Source organism: Pseudoliparis swirei, chromosome 12 (genome assembly GCF_029220125.1).
Source record: "Pseudoliparis swirei isolate HS2019 ecotype Mariana Trench chromosome 12, NWPU_hadal_v1, whole genome shotgun sequence".
Taxonomy (NCBI): Eukaryota; Metazoa; Chordata; class Actinopteri; order Perciformes; family Liparidae; genus Pseudoliparis; species Pseudoliparis swirei.
Window position 1 is genome coordinate 14,508,930 of NC_079399.1, and position 25,579 is coordinate 14,534,508.

General features: G+C 40.8%; 1 protein-coding gene across 1 annotated transcript in view; it reads left to right on the plus strand.

Moving 5' to 3' along the window:
- ryr3 (ryanodine receptor 3) overlaps positions 1-25,579 on the plus strand; it is a 103,640-nt gene that overhangs the window by 65,704 nt on the left and 12,357 nt on the right. The window contains exons 45-85 of the mRNA XM_056428514.1: positions 792-927; positions 1,033-1,216; positions 1,684-1,786; positions 2,148-2,268; positions 3,100-3,269; positions 3,665-3,885; positions 4,713-4,803; positions 5,074-5,214; positions 5,761-5,924; positions 6,106-6,184; positions 6,405-6,494; positions 6,656-6,799; positions 7,796-7,858; positions 8,031-8,106; positions 8,204-8,327; positions 8,925-9,040; positions 9,141-9,208; positions 9,666-9,787; positions 10,009-10,058; positions 10,144-10,204; positions 10,309-10,547; positions 10,771-10,852; positions 11,632-11,762; positions 12,026-12,144; positions 12,793-12,991; positions 13,697-13,791; positions 14,093-14,238; positions 14,468-14,555; positions 14,673-14,765; positions 17,771-17,938; positions 18,638-18,697; positions 18,783-18,917; positions 19,375-19,487; positions 20,637-20,733; positions 21,980-22,092; positions 22,395-22,446; positions 22,538-22,597; positions 22,751-22,850; positions 23,196-23,275; positions 23,443-23,519; positions 23,625-23,698. Coding sequence (XP_056284489.1) covers positions 792-927; positions 1,033-1,216; positions 1,684-1,786; positions 2,148-2,268; positions 3,100-3,269; positions 3,665-3,885; positions 4,713-4,803; positions 5,074-5,214; positions 5,761-5,924; positions 6,106-6,184; positions 6,405-6,494; positions 6,656-6,799; positions 7,796-7,858; positions 8,031-8,106; positions 8,204-8,327; positions 8,925-9,040; positions 9,141-9,208; positions 9,666-9,787; positions 10,009-10,058; positions 10,144-10,204; positions 10,309-10,547; positions 10,771-10,852; positions 11,632-11,762; positions 12,026-12,144; positions 12,793-12,991; positions 13,697-13,791; positions 14,093-14,238; positions 14,468-14,555; positions 14,673-14,765; positions 17,771-17,938; positions 18,638-18,697; positions 18,783-18,917; positions 19,375-19,487; positions 20,637-20,733; positions 21,980-22,092; positions 22,395-22,446; positions 22,538-22,597; positions 22,751-22,850; positions 23,196-23,275; positions 23,443-23,519; positions 23,625-23,698 — 4,645 coding nt within the window. The remainder of the gene's footprint in view (positions 1-791; positions 928-1,032; positions 1,217-1,683; positions 1,787-2,147; positions 2,269-3,099; positions 3,270-3,664; positions 3,886-4,712; positions 4,804-5,073; positions 5,215-5,760; positions 5,925-6,105; positions 6,185-6,404; positions 6,495-6,655; positions 6,800-7,795; positions 7,859-8,030; positions 8,107-8,203; positions 8,328-8,924; positions 9,041-9,140; positions 9,209-9,665; positions 9,788-10,008; positions 10,059-10,143; positions 10,205-10,308; positions 10,548-10,770; positions 10,853-11,631; positions 11,763-12,025; positions 12,145-12,792; positions 12,992-13,696; positions 13,792-14,092; positions 14,239-14,467; positions 14,556-14,672; positions 14,766-17,770; positions 17,939-18,637; positions 18,698-18,782; positions 18,918-19,374; positions 19,488-20,636; positions 20,734-21,979; positions 22,093-22,394; positions 22,447-22,537; positions 22,598-22,750; positions 22,851-23,195; positions 23,276-23,442; positions 23,520-23,624; positions 23,699-25,579) is intronic.

Genomic DNA, 25,579 nt, shown 5'->3' on the forward strand with positions numbered 1-25,579 from the left:
TTCACTGAAACAACCTTTTAGGCTAAAAGCTCATGCACAGGGAGGATGATGTTAGTCTTGACTCTTGATTAAACGTGCGGACAGTATTTTAAATATACTCGGTGTATCGCAGCTTGTTCTGCGTGGCATAGGAAACGACTATATCCCAAACATTAGGTACAAACATTCATTTGTGCGGAATTTTATTTAACTGCCTCCATGAAACTACCCTATTTTTATTTAAAATACCTCCAGCAGACATTTTGCTTCAGAGAAAGAAATATTTAAAATTGAATTACAATTATTTGAATAATTAGTCATACTTAATAAGAATGCATCATATCATTTAATGAATACCAAACTGACTTTAAAATGACACAATCACAGTGTAATCCGGCTGGTAAGATTATACACGTCAAAAGGTTAAACAGTTGTGTTATTTTGAGAAATATTGGGAAATCTCAATTTATATTGTGTATATTTGGCGTTATTAAATACCAGCCATATTGCACAGCCTTGCTTGATGGTATTATATCTTTTGGATGAAGGATGTTGTTTTTCTGTGATATTAGCAGATTATTTCCCTCAACTCCTCACAGCTGGCCTTCTGTATGGTTAAAGTGAGCCAGACAGTCACAGAAACCTCAATCCCCCATGTGTGTTTTCATCAAAATATGATGGATGATTTTGCCCCGTTTCAATAAGCTTGCTCAGCAAACGCTTTCAAACCGTCACTGTTACTCACATTGACGGTCATAACGACAAAATATGCCATGATAAAACTGAGTGTGTGTGTGTGTGTGTGTGTGTAGGTGGTGACCTATCTGGCAGCCTGTGGTCTTCAGAGTTGTGCCATGCTGTTGGCTAAGGGTTACCCAGACCTCGGCTGGAACCCCATAGAGGGCGAGCGCTACCTGTCCTTCCTGAGGTTCGTCGTCTTCTGCAACGGTATGTTTCACATTCATACTGAGAGCACAACGTAAACACAGTCCACTCTGACTCATCACATCATCCCCTTTAAATGGCTGTGTCTCTGTCCTGTGTTTATCCCAGGTGAGAGTGTGGAAGAAAATGCCAACGTGGTGGTGAAGCTGCTGATCAGACGTCCCGAGTGTTTTGGCCCCGCCCTGAGGGGGGAGGGAGGTCAGGGTTTGCTGGCTGCCATGAAGGACGCCATCAAGATCTCTGAAGATCCTACCCTGGACCTGCCCGAGACGCCTTCTGGGGTCACCACCGGGTAGGAGTCCACACCAGTTTCTTGCATCCTGGTGAAAAGCCTGAGAATCAGCATTCAAATCATCACGAGACCCTACAAATGCTTTTCTGATTAGAAATGTGAAAAGGATATAGCAGCCGTGACATTGATGGAAGCTGTGAGTAAAGCTGTGTAGAAAGTTTTGGGGTCTTGCTGGCTCACAGAGACTTTAATACACCGGCTGTATTTTAATAGGGTAGGTTGGTATTACATGAAGTGAAGCGAGGGATTGGGAGGCGAGTCCAAATCGATGTGTTTAACTCAGTGGCCTGTAAGGAGATCGTGCATTGTGCCCACACGTTGTTATCATTCCTCACATAACTGCTCTTCTGGAACCCATTTTCTCCACAAATTACCTTGAATCAAATGACTGGTTGAGTAAACGGCTCCTGATTGTCTTCGTACGCGGGCGGTTTTCAGTATCCTAGATGTGTGTTTGTGCGTTTCAGGTCTGGGGAGGAGACGGGAGAAGTGATTCACATGGGCAACGCCATCATGTCCTTCTACTCGGCTCTTATCGACCTGCTGGGACGCTGCGCTCCAGAGATGCATGTGAGCAGCTCTTTCATGTTAACAGAGGCCACTACAATAACATAAATTAAATAAGGAGTTGGATATTTGCAAAACTGTGTTTTTCAACTTTAAAAAAAAGCAGAAACTGTTGTATATTTATTATCTTTTTGCGCCTGGATTATTGCAACAGCCTCTTCTCTCGTTTTAATCATCTGGAACGATTTGCATGAGGAATTAAGGCTGAGTCATCTTTTAAAAAGTCTCTTCTAAAAACATACTTTTATCGGGAAGATTATCTGACTTTTTTACTTTTTAATTTATTATTACTTCAAGATTGTTTATTCTGCCCTTCATTCATGTTATCATTCATCTTTGGATTTTCTGTGTGTGTCTCTTACAGCTGATCAATGCGGGTAAAGGGGAAGCGCTACGTATCCGAGCCATCCTGCGCTCTCTGGTTCCCACGACGGACCTGGTGGGCATCATCAGCATCCCCTTCAAAATGCCTGTGGTTAATAAAGGTATGTTCGTCTTGGTGGTAGTTGTTTAATTTATTGATGTATGAAGTCACGCAGGTGTTGACAGTTGAATAACAAAAGATAAACAGGAAAAACAAGTTGAACCGAAACAAAAACAAGCAAATGTAGCGGGTAAGAAACCTCGAATAGCAGAACATCTTCCAGATACAGAAAAAACGGGTCCTTAGACTGGATTAAAGGCTGAAACTGGCTTCTGGTGGGAAGGAAGAAAGTTGCGCACTCGTAGCCGCGATGTAAATTATTCTTTTTTTTTTTTACCAATGTTGAGTGACAAATTGCAGCTCCATAAGATGTAAAATGTGTACCTACACTGTCGTAACACAGTTTATTTAAGCTGTTCTTAAGCTCTTTGGTACATGGAAATAGAGAACCTGACTTTTTCTAAGACTTTGATAGTTTTTTGTCAAAAAGAGAGGCTTTTGGGATCTATTTCTTAACCCTTGCCCTTAATGGCCTTAATGTTGATTTTGACTTTGTATAGAATTTCCGTCTCTCGGTATATAAATGCCTCCGCCTCGTCCGTTTATCTCATTTTCTTTTTCTTCTTCTGAGCTCCGCTCAGGATATAGATTATGAAGATATGTCATACCAGTCAGGCATTTAGGAGCGAATATCTGATTACTTCTCCCTCTGTTTCTACAGTAAAGAGATGTCATACTGTATTTAAAGATAATTTTTAAAGTTAAATATGATGTAATAGTAATAATAGGAAGACTGATACTGTATCACATGAAATAGAAACAATAAATACAATGTTTAAAGACGGCACATTGAACTGAAACCTTTTCCCCCTGAAATGTGTTGAACCTTCAGACGGTACTCTGACAGAACCTGACATGTCAGCCTGTTTCTGTCCGGACCACAAGGCCTCCATGGTGCTCTTCCTGGAACGAGTGTACGGCATCGAGGACCAGAGCTTCCTGCTCCAGATGTTGGAGGTTGGCTTCCTGCCTGACCTGCGAGCCTGTGCATCTCTGGACACGGTGAGTGAGAGAAAAAACCCAAAAACCTCCACTACATTTGTGTCCCATGTATCCTAAAAGAGTGCATTTTAGTCTTCTGTAGGGTGTAATATAACACCTGTGTCTTCTCTATCTCTCTTCACATTGTGTTTGTAATGCTGTTTTCATCTTAGTAATCACTCCAGTGCACACCGGGGAGTTTGAGTTTCCACTTTGCTCATTAGAGTAAAAAAAACACAACTAATAATGTGGTGACATCTAGTGGTGAGGTTGCAGATTGCAACTAACCTAAAACCCCTCCGCTCACCACCATCCTTTCCCATCTATGGAGGACTTCAAATGTATTAATGAATGAATGAATGCATGAATAATAATGAAGGGCTCTGAGTTCACATGTCTTACACTCTGCTCCGCAGGAGGTGCTCAGCACCACGGAGACGGCGTTGGCCATGAACAGGTACATCGGCTCGGCCCTGCTGCCCCTGCTCACCCGCTGCGCCGCTCTCTTCAGCAACACGGAGCACTACGCACAGCTGGTGGACTCCACGCTGCAGACCATCTACCGGCTGTCCAAAGGACGCTCGCTCACCAAAGCCCAGAGGGACGCCATCGAGGAGTGTCTGCTGGCTATCTGCAAGTAAGGCTTGCTGAGCTTTGATCAGCGGAGAGAAAATAACAAAGGGGGGCTGGAGGTTATTCCTTCAAACAATGGTTCTGACAAAGAGAAAGTGTCTCAGGAGGACACACTGCAGGAAACAGTAACATTAGGCATCATAGATGGAGGACTATATTACAACTTAACCAAACTTTTAGCCCCTTTAGACTCGAGTTATCTGATCTTTTTCACTTCATCACATTTATACAGTAAAAGTAGGTCAACCTAAGTAGGGATTCACACTAATTCTCACCTAAAACCTAAATGTTTATTTTGTCTTATAAATAAGGCTAGATATGGTAGATGTGCAGTTTGCAACAAAGACGAATAATGACTTACCATCTCTCTCTTTTATAAGTGGCACCTTTAGCATCAGCAACATTATACTTTATTAAAAGCCAATTTGGAATTTACAGAAAGATCACACTGATATGTTTAGGATTGTAACCACTTTTTAATGTCTTTGACAGAGTTTAACCTCCAACTCAGCTTTGTGAATACACTGCCACAAAGATGCAGCCACATTTCAGAATGTTTTCCTTCATATGGTTAATATATATACATATATGTATATGTATATATATATATATATGTATATAAATGTATATATGTGAATTTCAGTTCAGGTGCTCGGCTTGGTATTATTGCAAATGAGATAATCATTGAGATAAGTGTGGTGTGTGTGTGGGTATATAATATTGAATCTGCAGGTATTGTAACTACTGTATGAAACATATGATATATTGGGAGTCTCCACTCACTGCGCCTGTATTTGTATGTTTTAAAAATGTAATTCTTGTATTTCACAGGCACCTGCGTCCCTCTATAATGCAGCCGCTCCTCAGGCGGCTGGTGTTCGACGTTCCCATGCTCAGTAACTACTGCATGATACCGCTATGGGTGAGACGCCGGACACTTTCTTGTCACTATTGTGCTGTATTTATGAGTTCAAACAAGAGTTATGGCATAATTATAACAAACAATCGGAGGCATCGCATATTTCACAAGACATATTGTTTCCTCATCAAAGCATTTCTTCAAGTCAGGTGACATTAGGCGTCATGTATTTGACCCTCTATACATGAAATACAGTATATATAGTCAAAACTCTTTGGACATACATCTCCGACATTGTTGAATACACTTTTTTCTTTTATATTTGACTTCTAGCTTCTGACCAACCACTATGAGCAGAACTGGAAGTACTACTGCCTTCCTTCTGGTATGGGCAGCTTCGGCATAGCCTCCGAGGAGGAGCTGCTCCTCACCAAGAAACTCTTCTGGGGAACGTTTGACTCCCTTTCTCAGAAGGTACAACCAGAAACACTGTTGTGTGGATTATTCATTGAGATACGCTGACAGCGTGTGGCTGTAGTATTCATGATTTTAGAAAGCTTAATTACTATGATTTAATTTTCTTAGGCTATTTTTCTGTTCATGTTCTATCTCTGAGATCAATCAGGAGGCAAAGCAATATAATGTCCTTTAAACCCTCTCTGTTGCAAAACTACATGTGTAGTGTTGTATTGGTGTCTGCTCCCTTATAGTTGTCCTCGATTTTTTTATATTCTCTTTTCAGACTTGAGTTTCGACATCTGAGTGTGGCTCTCATGAGAAACAGAAAGTTATTGGTAGTCAGGGACAGTGAAATGAAAGCTCACTGGAGAGCCTGTGAGCTGTGAGCTGAGTCCCAGCCAAAGCAGATGAATCATTTATCAGTCTGTGATAAGCCATCGCTTGGTGCAGACTCTCTCCAGCTCTCTTTTATTGTGCCTCCTCCTCTTTTTCTCTACTCAGTCTGTCCATTGAATAGCTAAGCAGGCATGTCCTCATTCTGCTGATCTGTCTCTTCTGTAGAAGTATGATGCTGACCTTTTCAAAATGTCCACGTCATGCCTGTGTGCCATCGGTGGAGCCTTGCCGCCAGACTTTGTGGATGCCAGTTCTGGAGCAACACTGGAAACGCAGGCGTCAGTGGATGCACAGGGCAACTTTGATCCTAAACCCATCAACACCGCCAAGTGAGTAGTCTGTTTTAGATTATAAGGCTACATTTTTAAAGAAAAATTTGATATATTATTCTGATGTGCTGCCGATATAAGCTTTTGTTAAAAAAAATCTGCAAATGAAAATAAATGCTTTTGCCTGCTTGTAATACAAGTGAAATTGAAATAATTATTGAATATTATCTCCACTTTCTAGTATCTCTCTTCCTGAAAAACTTCAGTACGTTGCCAACAAATATGCAGAGCATTCTCATGACAAGTGGTCCTCAGAGAAGGTTAGTCCTGCTCTGTGTGCTTTTAGGGTTTTCCTCCCCCTTGTAGATATTTAATCCATGCCATCTCTGATATATAATAGATAACTTAATTTATTTGTGGTTACGTTCTGTCTGGTACAGTAGCATGTCTGGCCAGCAGCACTCACAATATATATATTCATACAACTTAGTTTACATTCCTGAAATGCATCGTACTATAAGGCTGAAACTGTTGCTGCAGGTGTCAGCGGGCTGGACACATGGAGACAGCCTGTCCGAGCAGGCCAAAACTCACCCGCTGCTGAAGCCCTACAAGGCCCTGAGTGAGAAGGTACATGCACAGTCGCTGCTATGGGAGGGGGGGATCTTTCATGATCCAGAGTTTTTGTGTCTCGTTTTGTGTCTTATTTTGAAGTCCCTGTCTCTCGTGTCATCTAGTTTGAACATTTTCGAGCGTCTTGAACTGTCACATTGACTTTTGTGTGTCTGTAGGAGAGAGAAACTTATCGCTGGCCAGTGAGAGAGTCCTTGAAGAGCATGCTGGCTATGGGCTGGAACGTTGAGAGTACCAAGGAAGGAGACGCCGTGTTCCAACAACGAGAAAGTGAAAAACAGCGAAAGATCTCTGAGTCTCAGGTAACATCCAGGATCCACTTATTATAAGAGACTATTTCCATCACAATTAGACATTCATATTCTTGCACATGTTTCCTTTGTTATACTTATTTACTATCGTAGAGACTTACATTCACAAGAGTCTCCTTTTTTAAAGTAGTCTTAGTCCTCTTTGTGAAATAGCCTTTTCCTAAGGTGTTTTAGCTGAGATGGATTAAAAGTATCCAGTGCAAACCTATTCTCTAACTAATTGTTATGTTTATCTTTTCTTTTTTTACTTGTGGGTGCGTCAGATATACTGTAAATAATTGTGTTAGCCTCTGAGACACAGTGTGTCATAGATGCAAAGCAACACACATTCTTGCATAATGAAAATGCTAAACTTAGTGTGAGGAGGTGAGAGAAAGTACAGGCGCTCCTCAGTAAACAACACACACAACATCAAACACTGCAGTGATGTGAGCAGCGAGTGCAAAATATATAAGTTATATTATTAAGAACATTAAAAATACATATTTGTATCTTTCGGGACCATCGCTTTGCTCAGAGGCCATCTTTAACATAATAAGACGACTTTAGTTACAACAACATTAAGTGTTAAACTGTGGTGGATGAGGTTGATCCCACTTTGCAGCAGCCATGTGCTTCCTTTGAAAAAGGTTTATCCTCGTAAATGTACCTCTTTAATATCAGAGAATGGTTTAATGTACCCCCTCTCCCGGCTCTTAATAAGCTTTCATATCATGAAGTTTAATTTGAAGTCATTTAGCCATGCTGGCTCAGTGCTCATATCTACCACTCAAGTATTCAGTTGTGTGCAGCCAAGCCATTACAAATATTTTTCCAGAAAAAACTTCCAAAATATATAAAAAATAAAAATATTAAAGCTTTCCTCCAGACATCAATCAAAAGTTAGTTAACCTCACATTGGTTTGAAGGGAACTATTAAAAATAACTGATGCATTTGTAGCTTTTTATAATCAATTATGGTTTGTGCTTGCCTGTCTGACTTTGCAGGTGAATGGATTCAGTCCCGCTCCGATGGATTTGCACGATGTCACTCTGTCTAGAGAGTTACAGGTTGGTTTTTGTTTAACTTTTTTGAATTGTTGTTAAAATCATAATAACAATGTGATCATTGTTCAAAGAAGTTGGTCTGTATGCTCAAGTCTCAGTGTGAGAATTATCTTTTTAACCCAAAACCAATTTGTTCAGACTGGATCACATTTGCATTGTTGCTGTGCGTCTGCAGGGCATGGTGGAAGTGGTTGCAGAAAACTACCACAACATCTGGGCCAAGAAGAAGAACACTGAACTCGCTGGCAAAGGTGTGTTAATGTGCAGTTAATAAATGCACTTCATTCTGACCAGTGATCTGTGTAAAATGGGAATTACATGATTTATTAATTTGATTTGACTGGTCAGGAGGAGGGACCCATCTGCTGCTGGTTCCCTATGACACCCTGACCGCTAAAGAGAAGTACAGAGACCGAGAGAAGGCCCAGGAGCTCTTCAAATACCTGCAGATCAGTGGCTATGCCGTCATAAGGTGAGCATCCTCTCACCCCAGTTTGTTCTTCAATAAAGAAACAAAAGGCACTTTTTAAAGTGTCCTGTATTGGATATGACAATATTTTCATCTGTCTCATCACAATGTTTCCCTAAATGTACCGTGGTTTGGCCTCACCTGTCAGACTGCGCTTAGTGAAATCGTTCTAGTTCAAATCCTAAAGAGCACGACGATGAATACAAACCATTTGTCCTTTTATTGAAACACTTTACTTTTGTTAATTGATGGAGAAAATAGTAATTTGATTTTGTAATTTTGATGTGCTGCATGATAGTTTTAAACCATCAGCGCGCACACACACACACACAAACACACACACACACAGACAACATGACGTCAGTGGGGCTGTTCTTCAGCTTGAGTAAAGAAGTTTGCGATTTGTAACATCTTTTAAATCCCAAAAATGGATGAACAACATTAAATACAAGATTTTTACAACAATGCCTGTCAACTTTTGGAGAAAAATGAAGTTATTCATTTGCCATTGTTTTATTGACAAATAAAAAATTGCAGTTAGTGCATCCTAAATGTGAACAGTAATTATTTGTGATTTCTTGTCTTGTGTTCATCCGACAGAGGTCTGAAAGACATGGAGCAGGACTCGTCATCCATGGAGAAGCGCTTTTGCTACAAGTTCCTCAAAAGGCTCCTGAAGTACATCGACTCTGCCCAGGAGTTTATCGCTCATCTCGGTGAGTGTGTGCCACTTCAAACACAAGTGCACTAAGAAGTGCTTTACAGTGATTCAGGATTGTTTCCTGACGCTGCCCCTCAACACCTGTGTTAATCCAGAGGCTATGGCCACGAGTGGGAAGACAGACAAATCACCTCATGACCAGGAAATCAAGTTCTTCGCCAAGGTCTGGAACACGTTTTGCAGCAGAACAACTGACATGTTGTTTTGTTTTTGTTTCCTCTTAACCCTTGTGTTGCCTTCGGGTCATTTTGACCCGAATCAATATTACACCCTCCCCCCGCCTTAGGATTAATTTGACCCCATTCAATGTTTAATGTCGGTGTTCTTTCGGTAGTCAACAAACAAACATAAAGTGCCTCACACTTAAACTTGGAAAACAATATTAATTCTAATAATTTTCTGGAGGTTTTAATTGCTGGCGTCAAATTGAACCCAAAGGGTAAAATATGTTAGTAAATATAAAGGTAACAGGAGGGTGAAACATTGAATTGGGTCAAAATGACCCATAGGCGGAGGGAGGGTGTAATATTGATTCGGGTCAAAATGACCCGAAGGCAACACAAGGGTTAATAAGGCTTGAATGAAGGTTTTCGCCTCACACCTACATTTCTTCTCTCCAGGTGTTGCTTCCTCTGACAGATCAAACTTTCAAGAACCACTGTCTGTACTTCCTGTCCACGCCCAGCAACAGCCTGAGCAGCTGTGGCTGTGCTTCCAACAAAGAGAAAGAGATGGTCACCAGGTACTGTGGAGACGCAACAGATAATCTGACTCAGCAAAAAAAAATATTGTCAGATTTTTGCCATTCAGAGATTTATTTGGCCTTGAAGTCCTCAACTTTAGCTCAGTGGGCGGAGTAAAGAAGTTCTCTTTAATATGTCCTTGCTTACTTTGCTTCCTTCAACTCTTTGTTCTCTCTGAAGCTTTTTGTTCAATTTTGCCCTTCCCGTCTTTCTTTTCCAGCTTGTTCTGTAAGCTGGCAGCTCTTGTCAGACACAGGATTTCTCTCTTCGGTAAGGTCGGCCTCTGTATGCTCGTGGGCCCCTTTGCTCTGAAATGTCCTTCCACATCTACAGTACTTCTTTTTTTTTCTCACAGGAAGTGACTCTGCAATGATGGTGAGCTGTCTGCACATCCTCAGTCACACACTTGACACCAGGTAAGTTGCCTGTTTATGTGCACAGTGATCCATCAAGTAGATGCCACCTAGGTCGTGAGCATGCACATCAGCCCCTGTGTGTGTCCCCCCCCCCCCCCTCTCAGGACGGTAATGAAGTCCGGCTCAGAGCTGGTCAAAGCCGGCTTTCGGACTTTCTTTGAGAACGCGGCAGAGGACCTGGAGAAGCTGCTCGAGATGCTGAAGCTGGGAAAGTTCATGCAGTCCCGCGCCCAGTTGAAGAGCGTCACGCAGAGCGTCAACTACGTGACCGTGGCGCTGCTGCCCATCCTCACCGCCCTCTTTGAGCACATCACCACATACGAGTTTGGCGTGGACCTGCTGTGTGAGTTTTGGGTTTATCACTCACTGATTTATTTTTTTGCATTTGTCTTGCGTTTTGAATGACACGCAAACATGAACATAACCCAGTTGGGCGGATGGCGATTGCAAATGATGCTCAATTAATGGTGCTATCAGCCCCCACAATCCATTATTTGTGAATGTTTTTAAATTTTCTTTGTGAGCAAAACGTTTGTGTGCTTGCTGAATGTTTTCTTTTGTTTCAGTGGACGATGTGCAGCTGTCCTGCTACCGGATCTTGACTTGTGTCTACTCTCTGGGGATAGGAAAGAACCCCTTTATGGAGAAGTAGGTGGCCAAACCTTTCTTAAACTTTGCAGCAGGATGTAAAATGGTATTTGGTTCGACACGTGAGCAGTACTGTCTATTTGATCGTTATGTTCAAGACTGTTTGGTCATGATTAATGCTTGCTTTAATTTATTTCATCTACTAGAACTGGTGTCAAGGAACTGGGAAATAGTATTTCTTAAACTACATTAAATTGTTTATTGTTAATTGATATGCACTCAGGACTTGAAGGAGGATTTATGACACCTCAAGACTCATTATTCATGTACCTCTTTAAAAAGCTACTAAGATACACTTATGCCACAGCTTTTGTGATACAGTATGCAGTACAAAATGGTGGCTGAGGTGTATTATGTACTTCTAAAATGTATGAATCTAGTGGAAAGGACATAACAGAAACACTAAAACTGCTATTATGTGGCATTATTCTCTGACTTTGGCAATTAAATCAAAATAAAACTGTTGTGCAAAAGAGAGTTCACCACTTTGAGCCGACTCAAGCTGTTACATAACAAGTGAAAAGGTTTAACCACAACCTTCTTCAACTGAAATCATGTGGTGCCATGTGAAGGCTCTCTGTATTCAGAGCCCAGGTGTCAAGGAAGATGACTTACAATGACCCCAACATGGTTGGTTTCCAATCGTATGCACAGGGGTTCTCAGTAATCATTTGAAACAAGTTTTTGAAGACTTAAAAAACATATTGATTGTTGCAACGATTCATTCTGGGTGTGCTTTTTTAAAATTCCACCGTATCAATTTCCATGTTGATCTGAAGGCATCTTCCAGCGCTGGGGGAGAGCCTGGCAACCCTGGTGGGCGCGATGCCTGTGGCGTTCCTGGAGCCCCTCCTAAACGCCCACAACCCTCTGTCTGTATTCAACACCAAGACCCCCCGAGAGAGAGCCAGTGAGTGGCCACCTAGTCCTCCTTTTCATGTTGATCATTATCCAATTATTTTTCAAATGTTCTGACGTAGCTGTGTACAGTTTATACTTGTGGCAGCGGGGGGTGTTTAGGCTCGGCTGCAGAGTGGGTGGAGCGGGGGTGTGGTTCAGGGAACGGTGTCTGATTGTCATCAGCTGGACTGATTGGTAATCAGATTGGTAATCAGTCCACAATACTTTAGAGCATTACATGTTGTCCTCAAATGTTGTGTTTTCCTTTTCTAGTCCTGAGCATGCCGGACACTGTGGAGGAGATATGCCCGGAGATGCCTTGTCTTGACTCACTGCTGAAAGACGTCAGCGATGTCTCAGAGTCTGGTGCTCGCTACAGTGACATGCCAGAGGTCAGAGGGGCTGATGGGAAATTTGAATGTATTCAAACAGCTGCATTCTTTAGGCGTTTGGTCCCACATGGTCACTACCTGAATGCTGAAGAGTATCTTTATGGGTAGGATTTATTGTGTATGGGGCTTGAGGGACTATAAGGGAGGATATGTCAGCCTCTGGTCCAACTATGTCTTACTATGAATTATTTCAACATTAAAATTGTTCAAATGTATCCATCGTAAATATTTGTGTAAGTTGTGTTGAAAAAATCAAATGTTGGTATGGACTGGCTTTCTAATGCAGCTAAAAGCAACATAGCTAATAACACAATGCATCTACTTTTTACAGGGAAAGAAACAATCAAACCTCAATTTAGCAAATGCTATCTTTGCCAAAAATGGGAGATATTTATTACTTACTTACGTGCATATATGTGTACAAAGTATGTGTATTCTCTACCGAGTAAACCTCCATTGTTAAACTGAAATGTAATGAAGAATACACATATTTCAGTGTATGGCTGTTATTAGACCTTATCAGTGTCATTTACGTAACTATTTACACAATCATTTTAAACCTCCGTGACATACTTGCACGAATCGATTTGTACAACTCTTGTGTTGCCTCACAGTCAATCATGCAGACATTTCCATGTTCTCCTGCAGGTCATTGAAGTGGTCCTCCCCATGCTGTGTAACTATCTGTCCTACTGGTGGGAAAAAGGCTCAGAGAACTCTCCTCAAGGTGCTCAGTGCTGCACGATGGTGACCTCTGAACACCTGAGCATCATCTTAGGAAACATCCTCAAGATCCTGAACAACAACCTGGGCATCGATGACGCCCCCTGGATGAAGAGGATAGCAGGTCAGAAAGAACAAATACGATTTTAAACGATTTGCCGCTGGTCAGATTATGTTTTTTCCAGACTTGTAGAAGCATGGCTTGTAATGAGTTTGTTTTGTGTTGTTAGGAAACACATTTGCATGTCATTAAGCTTTGTGCTCAACAGATGTAGAAACTACCCAGCATTCTCATTTTCTCTTAAAACACGAACAACCAAGTGAAACAGTATACTAATAGTATCTCTGCAAAGTTATTCTAAATGACGATGCCCATGTGGAAACTTTATGTTAATACAATTTTAATTTGCTTTTTGTAGAACATTTGCATCTCAGTGCACATTCCTCTGTGGGAGGCCAGATAAACATAATTGGCTGCTGTGGAGGCTGATAGCCTGAAGCATTTTTTCACTACTTTAAAACCTCATCTTTTACTTTTACATACACGTAAATTAAACAAGTGAAAAATGAATATACTGCAAACTATTTTTTTTCAGAATATTCCCTCTTTTGCATAGAATTGCACTTTTGGAGACAAGGATAACATAATTGCTGATGTAACTTTAAAAACGTGGTGCTTGTTCTAAAAGTAGATGCTACATATAGTTAACCGTTACGACACTTTGACACCAGAGCCAATAATCTCCAGGGACAGAGGAATGATTTTGGTGTCTGTATGTCTCAGCTGTCCATGACCAGAACATAACGTTTCCATCGTCTCTGCCTCTAGTCTATTCTCAGCCAATTATCTGCAAGGCTGGAGCAGATCTGCTGAGGACCCACTTCCTGCCCACGATGGACAAACTGAAGAACAAGACAGTGAAGGTGGGAGCTTAACATATAATGTACATTGTCTCCTCTGATCAATCGACACGTAAAGTAGATTTTATTTGGCTGACTGCATCATAAGGTGCTGAATGTGTCGTGTTTATGGAGCAGTTAGGAGTCTGAAGAGCTCCGCCAAGAAACTTATGCTTTGTCACACCTGCTGAGAGTAACAATACCTCCCTGAGAGAGCATACAGGGAGGAGAGTATTACCTCTGAGTTGGACGGGCTCTTGTGTGAGGACATTTTCACGAATGAATTGATTGCTGGAGATGAGTTGTTGATGTGCTGCGAACGAAGGTTGTGGCTGAAGAGGAGCTGCTGAAGGCCGACAGTAAAGGTGACACCCAGGAGGCCGAGCTGCTCATCCTGGATGAGTTTGCTGTGCTCTGCAGAGACCTCTACGCCTTCTACCCCATGCTCATCCGTTATGTGGACAACAACAGGTACAATATCAGCAGAGAAAGAATAGTCTGTGTTGCAAGATTTTCAGGGGCATTTCTTATTGCCAAACATTAGTTTATCCTGTTTTAAATATCATGATTGTTTTCCTGTAGTCCCTGAGCTTTACCCACTTATATGTCTGCTTAGTATTGCCGTGTCCTGCACAGATGTAACGCAACTTAATGTAACTCAGTAACAAATGTCTCTGGTTCATGTCTCCGTCCATTCCAGGTCCAGGTGGCTGAAGGAGCCGGATGACGACTCCACCGAGCTCTTCAGGATGGTGGCGGAGATCTTCATCCTCTGGTGCAAGTCCCCTGTATGTCCTAAGATTCAATCGATTAGTCTTATCACAATATGACGTTTGATAATCGTGTGCTGGTCTTGAAGATATCTTTCTTGCATTCACCTCCTTTTCTTTGTGCTCTGAACACAGAACTTTAAGCGTGAGGAGCAAAACTTTGTGGTTCAGAATGAGATCAACAATCTGGGCTTCCTGACTGGAGAGGGCAAGCCGAAGATGTCCAAGGTAAATACACCGGATATTAATCGAAACTAAATAATAGATATTGCTGATAACAAGATTAGCCCCATGAAAATGACTTCTGAAAGGGTTGACATTGTTGTTGTTGTTGTATTTTATTCAGTCAATCATTGCAATACAATACAATAGTATTCTATATAATATACAAAACAGAAAGACTGAAAAGGTATAGATAGAAGCAAAAATGCTTATATATTCCTATACTAAATTATTATTATCAAATAAATCAGATAATTAATATCAAATATAGAAAAAGAATAAAGAAAATTTATAAAATTTAAAAAATAAATACAAATAAATATATATACAGGACTGTCTCAGAAAATTAGAATATTGTGATGAAGTTCTTTATTTTCTGTAATGCAATTCAAAAAACAAAAATGTCATGCATTCTGGATTCATTACAAATCAACTGAAATATTGCAAGCCTTTTATTCTTTTAATATTGCTGATTATGGCTTACAGCTTAAGAAAACTCAAATATCCTATCTCTAAATATTAGAATATCATGAAAAAGTATACTAGTAGGGTATTAAACAAATCACTTGAATTGTCTAATTAACTCGAAACACCTGCAAGGGTTTCCTGAGCCTTGACAAACACTCAGCTGTTATCAATCTTTTTTTTTACTTGGTCTGAGGAAATATTAAAATTTTATGAGATAGGATTTTAGAGTTTTCTTAAGCTGTAAGCCATAATCAGCTATATTAAAAGAATAAAAGGCTTGCAATATTTCAGTTGATTTGTAATGAATCCAGAATGCATGACATTTTTGTTTTTTTAATTGCATTACAGAAAATAAAGAACTTTATCACAATATTCTAATTTTCTGAGACAGTCCTGTATATGTATTTACATGCATCTTCCATATAGATATGTTTTAATCACACTTATATCCCTCGAATTATTATCTTGATTAACTTGATTACTAAAAACATATTTTTATTAAATTCGTTTTATTCCAGTAATTAATTCATAATATTTGTATTCAAAGCCCAATGCAACTTCTGTTCGATAGAGCTACATTTTAGGCCAGAAAATATAAAAAACTCACATGTTTATCTGTGGCTGAAAACCGCCCTTTTTCACTTGTTTTAGTAACATTTGCCAGTATCTCCAGTGGCCAGCTGTTTGAAAACATTACATGTCCATTTTTAAAGTCATACTTTTTATTTGTGAGCAATTTCTTTAATAAGTCATTCTTTCGCAAAAACAAATAATGGGAATGAGGAGAACAAATGTCAGGGTCTAAATATTGAGAGAATAAATGACCATTAAAATATTAAAGAAATCACTTTAATGAAACAGACATGGATCACTTATTTCCTTTAGTTTTTACGAGGGAACAGTAAGAATCAACACAGACACATATTCTGTCGACAGGAACTTCATGTGGGTCAGAAATTGAGCTCTTTAAACCTAAAATGACATGTTCTGGCCAATAATTACTAAAGTTATTAGTATTGATCTAATGGTTTGTGTTTTCAGACATTAAAATCTTAATTTGAAAGAGTTTATATAACATTTTCTCAGTAAAGGCGAGGGAACTCCCAAGATGAATACTCATTCTTCATACTCTAAGACATATTGTAGTCCTGTACTGGACCCAGGAGAGGGGGCACATACATCTTAGTTCTCTCTGGGTTGTTTTTGGACGCGTCTCCCTCCTCACCTGCTGTCCTCTTCACTGTGTCAGCACTTCTCCTGACGTGATCCCCATGTGCTCCATTTCTTGCCACTGTATTTTACAGACATGAATGGAAAAGTCCTCCTTAGCACGTTTCCTGTGTTTTTAATGGATCCCCAGACTGAATATCTAGTTGTGAGATATTCTACAAATCAATTGTATGAGTTCAATCCTCCAAACGTTGAGGGTTTACGACATACAGGACTGTCTCAGAAAATTATAATATTGTGATGAAGTTCTTTATTTTCTGTAATGCAATTCAAAAAACAAAAATGTCATGCATTCTGGATTCATTACAAATCAACTGAAATATTGCAAGCCTTTTATTCTTTTAATATTGCTGATTATGGCTTACAGCTTAAGAAAACTCTAAAATCCTATCTCATAAAATTTTAATATTTCCTCAGACCAAGTTAAAAAAAAGATTTATAACAGCTGAGTGTTTGTCAAGGCTCAGGAAACCCTTGCAGGTGTTTCGAGTTAATTAGACAATTCAAGTGATTTGTTTAATACCCTACTAGTATACTTTTTCATGATATTCTAATATTTAGAGATAGGATATTTGAGTTTTCTTAAGCTGTAAGCCATAATCAGCAATATTAAAAGAATAAAAGGCTTGTAATATTTCAGCTGATTTGTAATGAATCCAGAATGCATGACATTTTTGTTTTTTGAATTGCATTACAGAAAATAAAGAACTTCATCACAATATTCTAATTTTCTGAGACAGTCCTGTATTACTTTTTCTGCAGATATTTGTTGTTGTAAAGTCGGCTCATATATCTGGATGATGACAGTGTTTGGTTCAGTCGTCGCTCAAAACGCTGTCACTGGTTATTTGTTCTGGCGGAGCCAAACAGTTTATTTATTTGTACTCTTGGGTTTTTTTGATGCAATAACTCACAGTGGAGAACATTCCTGCAGATCTTGATCCCGGGGGACTTGATTCATGCTGAGGAAATTTGGGTCATCGTGTGCATTTCATCTTCATCAATGGTTTTTGAAAGCATAGTGTTTGGAGCTCAGATGTTGTGGCCAAAGAAGTTTCATTTCTCGCATTGCCTTGTCGAAAACATACAGTACATAAAACATCTGATGCAAATGCACGATCGAGGATGTAATGAGCTGGAGATGAAAGCAAAGGCTATTAAAATGTTCAGTAAAATAATAAAACAAGGACAATGAAATAGGGTAAAGTTACAATACAAATACAAACTAGGGCAAATTAAAATAATTGTTCGGAAGTTAGCAATGTTCAGAAGACGTGTCTGTAAAGATTGTATCGTCTCCTTTCTCCTTGTAGTCAGGAGGCGACCAGGAGAGGAAGCACAAGCGCCGTCGAGGCGAGTACTACTCGGTCCAGACCTCCCTCATCGTAGCCTCCCTGAAGAAGCTGCTGCCCATCGGCCTCAACATGTGCACCCCAGGAGACCAGGAGCTCATCTCCCTCGCCAAGATACGCTACAGTCTGGTAACGCCTCCTTCACACTACAAGACCCAACATGGCGCTCGCACATCGCCGCCCGAGCACCATGCAAGACCTGTTCTCAGACGGCGGCCGAGAGGCTCGCTGGTGTCTCTCAGACACGTTCCGGATATGTATTCTGCTAAATATCTGAACCTGTTGGGGAGCTACAGCCAATGAGAGCACGACAAACCTCATGGAGTGAGCGCCTGTAACTCGCTTTTTACGATGTCCTCACATTCAGCCGTCTCTTCAGTTATGTTAGGTCTCAATATTGATTTAATGATAGATAATATCAGTAGAACGGGCCTCTAATGAAGAAATTAGTTTAAAGCTCATCGAGGGCAACTTTCTAAAGCAGCTCTCAAAGATGCATGTGCTTAACATTGAGTCAGAGTGATACCTCCTGACCAATCTTACGTGATTGTATCGTCTTTTTTTGCATCACAGACTTCATCTTTTATTTTATTATGTTGGGGATCATCCAGAGGGAGTTTAAAAGAATTGAGGAAGTATTGTTGTGATGCAATTAAAGCCCTTAATCAACAAAACATGTCCGCTTTGATGCCATAGATTATGGAAATGCACTTTATTTTTAATTTATTATGTTGTCCATTGTGATAGAATTATACACACATCAGCGCCCTGCCTATTCCCTTTTAAAGTCTTCCACTAATAGGGGATCAACACCTTTTCCCTTCATAGAAAGACACTGATGATGAGGTGAAGGAGCACCTGCGTCTGAATTTCCATCTTCAGGACAAGGTGAGAAGGTGTTTCTGTCTAGTTGTACTTCTAGAAGAAGATCCTTTCAGTAATGTAAGTATAATGCGTCGTTGTTGTGTCGTAGTCTGAAGACCCGGCGGTTCAGTGGCAGCTGAACTTGTACCATGACGTGGTGGTGAAGAGCGAGGAACCTGCAAACTCCGAGCACACAGTGGAACGGATGCAGAGCATCTCAGCTGCCGTCTTCCACCTGGAGCAGGTAGGAACATGTTTATGACAACGATAAGTCACAGGACATGAAAAGTAAGCAAATGTGGTAAAACTCTTCAGACATAAAGGTAAAGCAATAGTCCAAAACCTACTCGGGTGACACCCAGGGGGACAGAAGGCAGCTTTAATTAATAGGCAACCATTTTAATAATCAGATAGTTATTGATGTCATTAATATGACTTTATATCGTCAAATCATGTGCTGTTTTTTTGTGTTATTTTATTTATAATTTAACATGTTTAGGACTGTTGGTTGGACCAAACAAGCAGTTTGAGTCCCTTGAAAAAAGGGGAAAGAAACAAGATTAATTGATCATGAAGATATTCATTTGTTGCCACAATAAAGCCTCTGACGTAATACAGTTCCAAGCATATAGAGCATCTGTGTCATTACCAACCGGTGTCCCTGCTCCGTGTTTCACCGTCGTCATTTCTTCGTCCCTCAGGTGGAGCAGCCTCTGAGAAATAAGAAGTGCGTCACGCACAAGCTGCTGTCCAAACAGCGTAAGCGTGCCGTGGTGGCGTGTTTCCGCATGGCTCCACTCTACAATCTACCCAGGTGATTCTCCTCAGCACCTATCAACTGATATACAGTGTCAATAATGAATTATTGACATAAAACTCCAATGAAGACGTCTCAATCCAACAAGTACATACAGTAACAGGCGATCACCGAGCAGTCGTCGGGGGAGGGGCATTGCTCTTCTTGACTGTGTGCCCATGTAAAACCCTCATCGCCTCCCTATTGACATTCTCTCCTCTGTGTTGTTTTCTTGCATAACACAACCTCATCCTCCCTTAGATACAAAAATAATAATTTCTTCCTGAATGGCTATCGGGAGGTTTGGTTGGAAAGGGCATTCAAAGCCTCCAACTTTGACCGCCTGTTCTCCCTGCTGACGGTAAAGTGAAACTACAGGGCGAATGCTTCATCAGCTCCACCCCCCCTTCATCCACCAGGCTGTGGGACGATCGCTGCCCACCTGCCAAATAATTGTTTCTGCACTGTAGTTTCTGATTGGTCAGCCAGCATGAGCCCCAGAATTGACTGAAACAAACTTATGTTGAAAGCGGAAACACACTGCGAGCTGCAGACAGTGTCTCATTGCAGGTGTACAAAGAAGGATTGAAAAAAAGTAGAGGGGAAGAACGAAAGATTTTAAACGATTTTGACTTTTATTTGTTGTCTAACTGGTTCAAAGAAGTACGCTTGATGACAGGAATATACAGTATAACAACTATTTCATATTATTTTGCGTCTGGTTTCTTAAAGATCTGTTTTTCATTTGACTTTTTGCCAAAAGTTTTGTGGTGTGACAACACACATGTGCATATTTTTAAAGCAAAATATGCAATGTAAATCTAATAATTGCAAGAAAACAAAGTTGTCGATGCACTTTTTTGTTGGAAAACTGCATATCTCCCCTAAAGTGTGCATGCTCCCTAATGGATTTTACAACCCGATGGAAGGAACTGTAGATTTGTGAGAGACCAAACGTGACCAGTCAGAAGAGCCAGTGAGTCCCACATCGATCAATCACCCCCCCCCCCCCCCTGCCTGAAATGCAATTAATTTAACCCCTTCCCCTCCTTCGTCTCTCCTTCCTGTCTCCTCTAAAAACTCACCAGAGCCCACCCTAATGCCACTGTACCTCCCTCCCCACTACCCTCCATTCCTCCCAACCTCCCCTCACCTCCCCCTCCCCAGGCATCGCTCTATCAACTTCTTCATCCCGGCCTATCAGAGACTTTGGATAGAGGCAGAGGAGTACTCCTTTGAGGAGAAGCTAGTTCAGGATCTGGCAGTAAGTACTGGGCTCGCCTTGCCCTTGCCCCATGTGCCCTGCGTTGGCACCCCTCTGCCAGTCCTGTCTGCTGAATGCTTCTTTAGCACCGCGCCCGTCGAGCCTTGGGAGCGCATCCGGGTGGGGACCTCGCCCAAAGCACCCAGGGGCGGCCCTCGCTCTAAGCAGGCAAAGCCCTTCAAACAGAGATCCGTCAGGGGTCAGAGGCTGCATGAGCAACTCAGGAAACACAGGGCCAGCGCCGGCGCTCTCGTCTCTAGGAGAGCAGGCTTTGCCTTTCTCACAGCAGCGGTAAGGAGGGCCTTTGAAAAGGAGTCATTAGCTGTTTGGCTGCCGGATCTGGATCCAACTCATCAGTTGTCTTTTCGCTGTACTCTGTAAGTCCGTAGTGTGTAAAGGTGACGTTGCAGTACGTTCTGTGGCATGCTTGCGTAGTCATGTGAAGATCATATTTCATTAGGTCTTTGTACACAGATGTGCAGCAAATTCATAAAGACACTAAGCAGGTTCAAGTCCAGGTTCTTTATTTGGAAAGTGAGGCAAAACAAAACATTACAAAAAAAAAACAAGACAGACACGACGATACGAGTACACAGAGCCACAAATCACTGCTCTAATTATCATTTCTTCACCTGAAAGATGGCTGCGTGAACAAAGCTGTCTGTATACCGCTTTGTTCTGCACCGTGGTGCTAAATACCTCCGTCTCCAGGGAAGACCCTGAAACTCCCTGCGCAAAAAAACCCCTGTTGCCATTGAATAAGTACAGCCTTAGATACAGTTGGTTCTTATTGAGGTTTTTTTATTAGTTTTTTATATATATTTTATTCGACAAGTCTTTCAAGATTAGTTTGGACGCGTGGCCATTTGCCTCTTCGTAAGGCTCCGATACGTCAGCGTCATTCTTCATGTTCAAAGTCATGTCACCAGATGGCTTTACTGCTTGCATCTGTTTGCTGTAACATGCATGGATTTGAAAAGTGTTTTTTAACGCTGTTCATCATCCACTCTTAACCTCCTTGCCCTGTGCTGACCACGGATCACCAGGACATGGCAAAAAGAAAGATCTGCATGCTCGTGCTCGTTGAATGTTACTGACTCTTTACTGGGTTTTTGAAAAATGTGTGAATTGGTGCAATTGTCAGTAGGTTTGTGAAGATGTAAAAAAAACATATATTTTTAATGAGAAGGATGATTAGTGATCAGATGAGACAGTGCTAACTGTTCACCTCTGTGGACTCCTGCAGAAAACCCCCATGAAAATTGTGGAGGAGGAGGAAGAGGAGGTGGCTGATATCCAGCCGGACCCTCTTCATCAACTCATCCTCCACTTCAGCCACAACGCTCTGACAGAGAGAAGGTGAGTCGAGGTCACAGTGGACATGCATTTATATTGTCATATTTCTTTCAATGTGCTTTTTGAAAGGCAAAAGTATGATGAAAGATGAAAGATGTTTCACATGTTTGGTTTCTGTGTGGTTTATTTAAAATGTGCAGCTTTTAGCTTTTTAATTAAAATAAATCCTGTTCTCATTACGAGTGGCATACGGTAAATAGGCTTCAATCACTGAGGATGTAGTCCTGACATTGTAGGTGCGCATGTCGTATACAATATACAAGTCCTATTTGTTGTTGATACATTGGGACATCACTTCTTTCCAGTTTCTTGGAACAAGATCCTTTGTATATTGCGTATGCAGACATGATGGCAAAGGTAGTGTGGCCTTTCAGTTATTTTTCAATGTTTCAATAATTCTGGAAAGACTTGATTTAACAACAATGACTGTTGACCTTTCCGTCGTCAGAGCTGTGCAGAGGATGAGGAGGAGGAAGAAGAAGAGGAAGGAAAAGAAAAGTCGTTTGAGGTATATGCATGCAGGCAGACGTCCTGATAACAACGTCTCCGTCACATTCTCAAAAGATATTAGTTTACCAAAACTCTGTCACTTATAATAATCACAAAAGGTACGTGAAGGTTCATGCTGATAATGACTGTGTGTGTGTGTGTGTCTCCTCAGGAAAAAGAGATGGAAAAGCAAAAGATCCTGTATCAGCAGGCGAGGCTGCACGCCCGCGGGGCGGCAGAGATGGTGCTGCAGATGTGCAGCGCCAGTAAAGGTAGCGAGGAGCCGGGCGCCAAAAGGAAATCATTTCTGATGTTTTTACGACCTCTTGTTCTGAGGAGTTTCAGCGCCATTAAGTTTAAATATCATCAAAAGGTTTTTTCATCGATGACAAGAATAAAACGAGGGAAACTATTAGTATGTATGAAGAAGATACAACGCAAAACATCTGAAACGGATTGTAATATGTTTTTTGGGACCCTGAAATTTCTTTCTCACCATATGCAGACAAATTTGGCATTTATCTTCATTTTTTACTGGCCCGCTGGGATTCATCCTTTATTCTCAACCTGCCGCTTTCCTTCATGCTGTTGACTTTTCTCTCGCTCCTTTTCGTCAGGATGCCTGGGCCCCATGGTGACCTGCACCCTCAAACTGGGGATCTCCATCTTAAATGGAGGCAATGTGCAAGTTCAGCAGGTCAGATAATGCCGCTCAAATATCCAACTCTGCTCCTCGTTTTGTCCAGTTTACCGTCTCGTTCTTATTTTTCTGTCCAACACACAACATGTTCAGAGTCTACACTGGAGTAGCTCTTGTGTTTTCGACACAGTGGGAAGTTTAATGCATTTCATCTCTTATCCCAGAAAATGCTTAATTACCTGAAAGAGAAAAGAGACGCGGGCTTTTTCAAGAGCCTATCGGGACTGATGGAGTCTTGCAGGTATTATACTATATATACTATGTACTATATTATCTGTGCAGTGAAAAAGTATGTATGTGCTCATATCAAGTGCTTCTATTTGACTTTTGAGGTTTCTCTCCCCAGTGTGCTGGACTTGAATGCATTTGAGAGGCAGAACAAAGCAGAAGGACTCGGCATGGTGTCAGAGGAAGGTTCAAGTAAGTTGAGATGTCTTATCTGACCCCCTCGTTTTGATTGTAAAAAGAAATGTTATTCTCATGCTGAACAATGTTTTCCATTTTCCACAAAACATTTATTTTTACAATCAAACACTTGAAATGATGAAGGCACTTGCAAATGACACGGTAATACAAAATGTACTTTGGTGTTTAATTTTTTACCTCCTTACTTAAGATTTAATTAAACATCTTCTTTTTTTTCTTTACAAAATGTACCAAAACACTGGCGACAAGGAAGATCTTGGGTAGATAATGACAAGAATAAATATGAAAGAAATTTAAATCACACCCTCTAAAATACAAAGGCAATCTGGTTTGAACTATCATCAAACACTATTACTAAGCTGGTTTACAAGGTATGTAGCCACGGCTGGAGAGGGAACCATAAAGTGCATCTTTGGATGGATGGGAAAAACAACACTGAATGGAAATGCTATCGCCTCTTTCTTCTGAGTATCACATTCCTGACAGTCCTGTTGGATACTGTTGTTACTCTCTATTACAACACAAGGAAACACCCCACCTCTTGACCTTCACTCAACTAATGCTGACCCATGACAACTGCACCACCCAGGTGTCCATTCAGAGCTTTTAATAAATGCTAATTCCTAATTACTCGTTTTTCTCTATGGCCCTTGGAGAAGAATAAACATCAAAATGACATAGCTATCAATGTGAATTTTTATTTATACAAATAGCTGCCATTTAAGTCGGCATTGTGTTGTAATAAAATGAGCAGGTATGAGTTTCAAATATTATGGGACTGTAATATTTACTAGTATACAAATCAAGCCAATTTCTGTTCAACTCTATGATGATATTAAAGTATGTATGCTGTCATCTGTTTGACATTAAATACAAATCTCTCTTGAACTTCCAACAAACACTCTTCACTTGGTGCTTTTCTCATCAAACTAAGTTTGCCTCGTCGTCATTCAGTCCTCTGCCCGGCGCTCCCATCCAGTTCTATGTTTAACAATTCACTGTTAGTACTCGTGTTTCTGTTACGAACCTTTTCACCGTGACTGAATTCTCATTTGGTACTCATCTCGTCGGATAGGGCACTGACACAACCCATGCCTGTAACCCCCCCTCCCCTCCCCTAAAACTATTATTTTTAACTGCACGACTTAGTCTTTCACTCATAAACGATATATATTCATAATTCTTTGTACTGTAATTCAATGTCCTCTCTTTTTGCTTATGTCTTGGTGTATTGTTTGTCTCCTTCCCATCATTTTATAAAAACCATCGATGGCAGCCAACACAAAGGGTAAATAGCAAACTGAGATCATCTTGATGTGGCTACGCTTCCACCCTGAATGTCTCCTCCATATCTGTGGTTCAAACTCGCTTATTCAGTCTCTGCCTCCCCAGATGTGGAGGAACAAACTGCATGCACAGTGTACATCGATAGGGTGACTTCAAGAATCCATTGCTTGTCCTTTTGTTCGTTATTTGTTCCCATTACTCATGTTAACATTTACTCATGGAAATCCTAATACTGACGCTGAAAGCTGTTGTTCTGAAGCGATAAAGTGCCACATCTCAGGGGTCTGGCTGAAGGTCTGTGGACTCAATCACAGCCCAAGCAAAGCTTTGTCTTGCTTTGGATTTCACAATGCTGGTTTCCATACAGGTGTCCAACTTTCACATGGTCTTATCTGCTCACAGAATGTAGTTGTGGTTATTTTGTATAAGATAAAATAAGATAAGATAATCCTTTATTAGTCCCTCAGTGGGGAAATTGCAGGATTACAGCAGCAGGTGCACAGTAGTGAGGAGTAATACACATTCAAATAAAAAAAGTTGTAAGAAAGATACAATACTGATATTAAATATACAGACGGAATAAAAGTA